General features: G+C 48.3%; 1 protein-coding gene across 1 annotated transcript; it reads right to left on the bottom strand.

Annotated features, from left to right (window-relative positions):
- Positions 1-4,849: 4,849 nt before the first annotated feature.
- On the bottom strand, positions 4,850-6,013 carry LOC123139070 (agamous-like MADS-box protein AGL28). Its single transcript, XM_044558887.1, has one exon. It carries the CDS (start codon positions 5,966-5,968, stop codon positions 4,850-4,852), a length of 1,119 nt encoding a protein of 372 aa, XP_044414822.1. The 5' UTR covers positions 5,969-6,013.
- Positions 6,014-6,922: the final 909 nt, after the last annotated feature.

Raw genomic sequence — 6,922 nt, 5'->3', positions numbered from 1 at the left:
TGCCTGTCTTTTGGATTCGGAAAATCGTCGAAGAGCCTGTTTGACTGGCTTGAATCCTTTTAGGATGTTTAGGCTGTGTTCTGCCAATCTGCGTGGGATTCCGGGCATGTCCGAGGGGTGCCAGGCAAAAATGTCCCAATTTTCCCGAAGGAATTCTCGCAGTGCGGCGTCTACATCAGGGTTCAATTGTGCCCTGATGGAGGCCGTCTTTGTTGGGTCCGTTGGGTGGACCTAGAATTTTATTATTTCGTCCACTGGTTTAAAGGAAGTGGACTTGGATCTCTTATCGAGTATCACGTCGTTCCTATTCACCGTAGAGCACAGCGCGGTGAGTTCTTCTGCCGCTAGGGCTTCGGATAGGGCCTCCAGGGCTAATGCGGCTGTCTTGTTTTCGGCGCGGAGTGCTATGTCTGGATCACTAACGAGAGTGATTATTCCCCCGGGCCTAGGCATTTTGAGCCTCATGTACCCGTAATGGGGTACGGCTTGAAAAATTGTGAATGCCTCTCGTCCTAGTATAGCGTGATATCCGCTGTTGAACGGGGCCACTTGGAACGTGACTTCTTCAGATCTGTAATTGTCCGGCGAGCCGAACACCACATCGAGTGTGATTTTTCCTGTGCAGCGCGCTTCCCGGCTAGGGATTATTCCTCTGAAGGTTGTGTTGCTTCGCTCAATGCGGCTCCAGTCTATTTCCATTTTTTGAAGGGTTTCCTCGTAGATGAGGTTTAATCCGCTGCCGCCATCCATGAGGACCTTTGTAAGTCGAAAGCCATCCACTATTGGACTAAGTACCAGTGCGGCAGGTGCTCGGGCCGTTCGGAATTTAGGTTCGTCGCTGGCGTTGAAGGTGATGGCAGTGTCGCTCCATGGATTTGTTGTTGCTACTTGGTAGACTTCGGCGAGGCTGCGGATTGTTCTTTTCCGCATATTATTTGATGCGAAAGTCTCGAAGACTGTTGATACCGTACCGGTATTGTTGTAGTGGTTTTCCGGGGCTAGAAGCTCCTCGCCACTTTTGGCCACCTGCCGTAATATCCAACATGCTCGAAGGCTATGTGTTGGGACGACGCCTTCTGTACTGTGAATTTTACAGGGTCCGCTAAGCCATCCCTCCAGTACGGTTCCGTACCCTCTATGGGGTTTTTGCTTTTTTATTTTTGTGACCGGTGCCTGAGTGTAATGCACTCTTTTGTTGCGGACTAGGGTTATATTCGGGGCCGGATTGTCCCAAAATTTATTTTCGGTTTTCCGGAAACTCTCCATCGCACAGTACTTTCATACTATGGACGCCAAGTCGGCGAAGCGTGTAATTTCACGACGGCTGACGGCGTTCCGGATTCCCTCGTCCGTGCAATTATTGCAAAAAATTGAGATTGCATTTTCTTCTCGGCAGTCCTTTATCTTGTCCATAACCAGGAGGAAGCTGGCCCAGTAGTGATGTACTGTTTCAGCGGGCTCTTGCCGGATTAGAGATAGATCGCATATGTCTGGGCTGGTGGGTGGAATTAAGTCCGGAACCCTACCCGTCTCGAGGCTCGAAGGCCGGAAAGTTTCCAAATTTGGAAGCTTGGATTGCTGGATGTTGTCCAACGAGTCCGGAACGATGCCTGACTTTAAGTTCAGTGCTCGATCGAAGTCCGTCCCTCCGCGGGAATCCGGCATGGAGGGTTCAGGAGCCCGGACATGGCTAGTTTTCAACACAGGAGAAGAGTCGCCGCATTGTTCTTCTACCACTACAACGTGGTGGGTGACCTGGGGAGAGTTAATCTTTCTCAGATCGGTTTTAAGCCCAATCTGATTGTAGTCTGTAGCGACTCCCAGGGCGGCGATGCGATCCAAGAGCTCGTTGACAGACGAGAGCTCTATTGGATCCAGCTGCTCGGCAAATTCCGAGCTGACGTGAAGATTGCTTTTGACGACTTGAGAAGTCATTGTCGAAGCGGTGGCCGAACAGGCGGTCATAAGAAAACCACCTAGCCGTATAATTTGGCCGGCGGCCAAAGCTCCTTCGGCGAAAATACCGTCTTTGAAGACGGGAGAAGGCATCCTTCCTATCGGCGACGGCACAGAGGAACTCTCAATGAAAGCACCAATGTCGGTGTCAAAACCGGCGGATCTCGGGTAGGGGGTCCCGAACTGTGCGTCTAGGCGGATGGTAACAGGAGACAAGGGACACGATGTTTTACCCAGGTTCGGGCCCTCTTGATGGAGGTAAAACCCTACGTCCTGCTTGATTAATATTGATGATGTGTATTACAAGAGTGGATCTACCACGAGATCAAGGAGGCTAAACCCTAGAAGCTAGCCTATGGTATGATTGTTGTAATGGAGGTTATATCATACGGACTAAAGCCCTCCGGTTTATATAGACACCGGAGAGGGCTAGGGTTACACAGAGTCGGTTACAATGGTAGGAGATCTACATATCCGTATTGCCAAGCTTGCCTTCTACGCCAAGGAAAGTCCCATCCAGACACGGGACGGAGTCTTCAATCTTGTATCTTCGTAGTCTTGGAGTCCGGCGGACGATGATAGTCCGGCTGTCCGGACACCCCCTAGTCCAGGACTCCCTCAGCCGCTAATACCTACAATAAGGACCTCGGGGGGCGCTGATACAATCACTAAGCTTAGCAGTCGGTCACTATTGGCTCATAGTAGGTTGGACCTTTAGTCTTGTTAGCGAGTGTTTTTTGGGAAGCGATCGAGGATTCCTAGGAGCGAGTTGTGGTTTGGGGATCCGGTTTTAGGAACCTTTTGGTGGTTTCGGATGGTTGCAACTAGCTTTTTTGTTCTCTTTTTGTCTATATTTCTCTTTTGGGGTTTCTGGTTATTCTTTTGGTTTTTTATTTGTTTTTTTCATTATTTTTCTTATTTTCCTTTATATTTTGTTTTTAAACTTGTTGAACCTTTTTTCAAATATATGAACAATTTTAAATTCATGAACATTTTGGAACTTTGTGATTTATTTATTTTGAATCGGCGGCCATTTTCTGAATCCAGAACAATTTTTAACACTTTTGGATGCACGATCAATTGTTCAGTATGTGTTTTGAAAACATTTAGTGTATATTATAAAAATGTTTTACCGTATATTTAAAATGGTTCTACATATATTAAAAAAATTAAGTTTGTATTGAAAGAAATTAGTGTGTATTAAAAAAGTTCAGTGAATATAATTTAAAAGGTTCATTGTATCTAAAAAAGTTCACTGTATATTTAAAAAATTAAATGTATATTACCACAAATTCGTGAATATGTTCCTGATTTTTTTTATCAAACTTTATCTTTTATTGAAATTTAATGCATAAAATATAAAGAGTGGAACGGAAAAGCAAAAACAAAAAGGCAAAAAAAATCATTTATAGCCTACTAGAAGCTAGCGATCAGAGACATGCCGCTAAATAGATGGCAATAAAATGCAAAAACCAACAAATCGATGGTAGAGCTACTTTATTTTCACTGATATACATCTGATCACTAGCTTTTCTTGAAAAAAAAATCGGGTCGCTAGCTTCGAGTTGTGACGCAAGACAACTTACCAAGGTGCTTGCTGCTTCCCCGTGCGTCGCCATCGGATCTAATATGATCTAATATGATCTAACATGTAGCAAGAAGAAATCTTCGGCTGGCTGATGCACACATAAAAAGCTAGCTTCCTGCCGGTACACACTACAAACTGTCGGGCGATAGGCCGGCCCACCGAGGCGGAAGTGAGCGCAAGACTGTTTCGTTTGTTTCAGCCTGTATGACAAATCAAAATTGGACAAACAAGATAAACAATGAGGAGGTGGTGTTGACATCATACTTAGATGTGAGATATTATGTCACATCTAGATGCAATATAATCTTCTGTGCTTACATACATGATTTATTTGCCTTACATACATGAGTTTTCCGCATGTTATATCAATGGACCGGGCCATACATACAAATGTAAAGATCACTCCACACAAGTGTGAGAAAAAAAACTGAGCATGGGGGAGCCATGTCCCCAGCTCGCCCTCGGCCAGCTCCGTCTCTGCTTCAACTCACCCATCCTTCACCTCAAACTCTTTCCCCCATGCTTCTTTGATCAAATAGTCGCCTGGCGTTTTCATAAACACATTCGCCTCCTTGATTGGTGTTTATTCTGATTACGTATACGGATGTGCCATGTGTCCTCTTGATTTTATTGTGGGAGAAGGAAACATATGTTATCAAAGATAGAAATTAGTGATAATATTAATCACAATTATAAGTTGTCATGTTTTTTCTGACAATCTCGCAAATAAAGCACTTTCAAGGCAATTTTATCATTAGAAACCTTGTGATAGCATCCGGCTACCCTATCAATTGTTAGGAACTCTCCCACCTTCCCACTTCTTCGTTGTCCTTTCATTCAATTCACACATGGTTTCATTCAATTCACACATGGGGCGTTTTTTTAGACCATACATCCTTTATCCGTGCATATTTTGACATCACGAACTGTGACATTGTTATTTTACAATTATCAGGCATCAAGTTTTTTGGACTCACATATAAATTGTTTCAAGGAAATTTTATCGTCAAAAAACTATATGATTTTGTTTTGATGAGTGGCCTCTTTTTCCCCCCTTCCATCTGGTTAGCATCAAACTTTTCGTTTAGAATTTGGTGAGCAGAAAACATACCGAACACTTCATAAGTCATCTGAACATATTGATAGTGTATCATTATTATGATGATGTATGTACACATAATTGCCATGCTAGACCTAAGGCTCAATCAAATTATTATTCACTATCAAGTGAAACACTAACTCTAATTAACATTTCGACATAAACTTGATTAAATCATTGAACGTAAAGTAAGCCACCTCAGTAATCTATGCAAAGAAGTTGCACGTTGTCCCATAAACCCCTTCCATTTCGTAGAAGCCGCCGTGGCCATGGCCAACGCCATGATCGGCTTGGTTGTAGCCATAGCCAGCGCTAAGGTTATTGTAGCCATAGCCAGCGCCAAGGTTATTGTAGCCGTAGCCATGGTTAAAAGGCAGAGGTGGCTGCGGTGGCGGCATCATCGGTGCAAGCGCATAGCTGACGTTACCGCCCGTCAACGTCATCGTCGTGTCTACGGAGACATCATTGCTGCCGCCGCCAGTGCCGTCACCAGTGAACGGGCCGGAGCCGCCGAGGTAGTGGAAGAGGCTGCTGGCGTCGCTGCCCGTCAGCCTCATCGTCGTCGCGTCCATGGCCACCTCTTGGCTGCGGGTGCCGTCGGCGGGGAAGGTGCCGGAGCCATGGTAGTCGAAGAGGTTATTGCTGTAGCCGCCACCCGTCAGCTTCATCGTGGTGTCCATGGCCACCTCTTCGTGACCGCCGGCGGACGGGTCCCCCGTGTACGACGAGCCGGGGCCAAGGTAGCCGAGGAGGCCGGCGTGGCCGGCCGTGCACTGCTGCATCATGGCGTCCTGGGCGAAGATCTCGTGCGCGCGCATCCCGGCCTCCGCTTGGACCCTCTCGAGTGCGGCCAGCGCGGCCTCGAGCTCCGGCAGCTCCCAGCGCCGCATGTCGCCGTCGATCCAGACACCGGCGGCGCGTACCTCCTCCTGAAGCTCCTTGCCCCTGCGCGCCTCCGCGTCGCGGGCCTTGATCAGCTCCTCCTCCTGGCGAAGGAGCTCGCTCAGATCCGTCCGCTGGCTCGCCGCCTCCGCCTCCGCGTCGCCGGAGGACGAGAGGAGGAAGCGGTCGAGGACGGCGTCGACGGAGGTGTGGCCGTAGGTGTAGGGCTTGCCGGCGGGGGAGAAGACGATGAGCGCCACCTGCGCGCCGCAGAGCACGGAGAGCTCGAAGGCCTTCTTGACGAGGCCCTTGCGGCGCTTGGAGAAGCAGACCTGCAGCCGGTTCGCGTCCTCGATGCGCTCCATCGGGATCTTCTTGCGCCCCTGCGTCAGCTTCTTCGTCCCCCCTTCCTCCCCGCCGCCCCTCTCCGCCGCCCTGACCATTCTCCACGACGCACGCCGGAGCGATCGGTCGATGGCGAGGGCGCGTTCGCGTGTATGGAGAGAGGCAGAGCTGTCGGTCTACGTGGCACGTGCGATGCAGAGGACGCCCCCACGTATATATAGGAGGTAGGAGGCCAAGGAAAGGAAGGAATGATTTTCACCAGAGAGGAAGGATCCCGACGACATTGTGATTGATTGACCGATGCACAGATCGTGAGTTTTTCTGATCTGTCAATCAGTAGAGAATGCTGGGTTGGATGATCAGGTTGTCGCGGCGGAGTTTCCATGTTCACGCCGAGAAATCGAATTTCTGGCCAACGGTCGGTCGCCTCGCCGGCGACACTGCGGCCGGGGCCGTCGGAGCGGGGCCGGATTGCACGGTGCTTTCTCTCGTGGCAGGTAGGTGTAGCATCAGACGTCGCGTGCGCATGCAAACCGAATGCGATCGACACGTAGTACGTGGTAGTAAACCGACGAGTGTACCGGTACCACTTAACGTGCAAAGTACGTTGCACGCGTCTCGCCGTTGAATGCGCTCGGTTTCCCGGTGAGATCAAGCACGCGATCCGGTCAGAGTGAACGGGCTAGAGACCTTGAGTAGTAGTACGAGCTAGGCGACTGGTTTGGTTTGGTTTGGATCTGAAATCACCGTTCATAGCTTGACCATACAGAGATTTTTTTTTAAAAATTATTTGAATTGCTTACCACATGTGTCACGTGGTCACCATACAATGTGTCATGTGGTCACCATGCAAAGAATTAATACAAAACCCACCACTGTTGTATTTTGATAGGAAATGCTTGCTTTGTATTATACTCCCTACGAAAGTACTCCTATATAAAAAGGGTTGATTTCGTCTTAAGCATGCGTTCTTGCATTGTAATTTTTCCTCCTCTATATGGTGTATATTGTCTACATGGTATCCAACTTATATCAACCTTGCGATGTTTCAC

Source organism: Triticum aestivum, chromosome 6B (genome assembly GCF_018294505.1).
Source record: "Triticum aestivum cultivar Chinese Spring chromosome 6B, IWGSC CS RefSeq v2.1, whole genome shotgun sequence".
NCBI classification, from domain to species: Eukaryota; Viridiplantae; Streptophyta; class Magnoliopsida; order Poales; family Poaceae; genus Triticum; species Triticum aestivum.
This window is presented reverse-complemented; position numbering and strand designations above follow the sequence as displayed.

What these genes read in the sequence shown, in the direction of transcription:
- LOC123139070 (XM_044558887.1), bottom strand. Translation starts at nt 5,968, where the DNA reads ATGGTCAGGGCGGCGGAGAGGGGCGGCGGGGAGGAAGGGGGGACGAAG.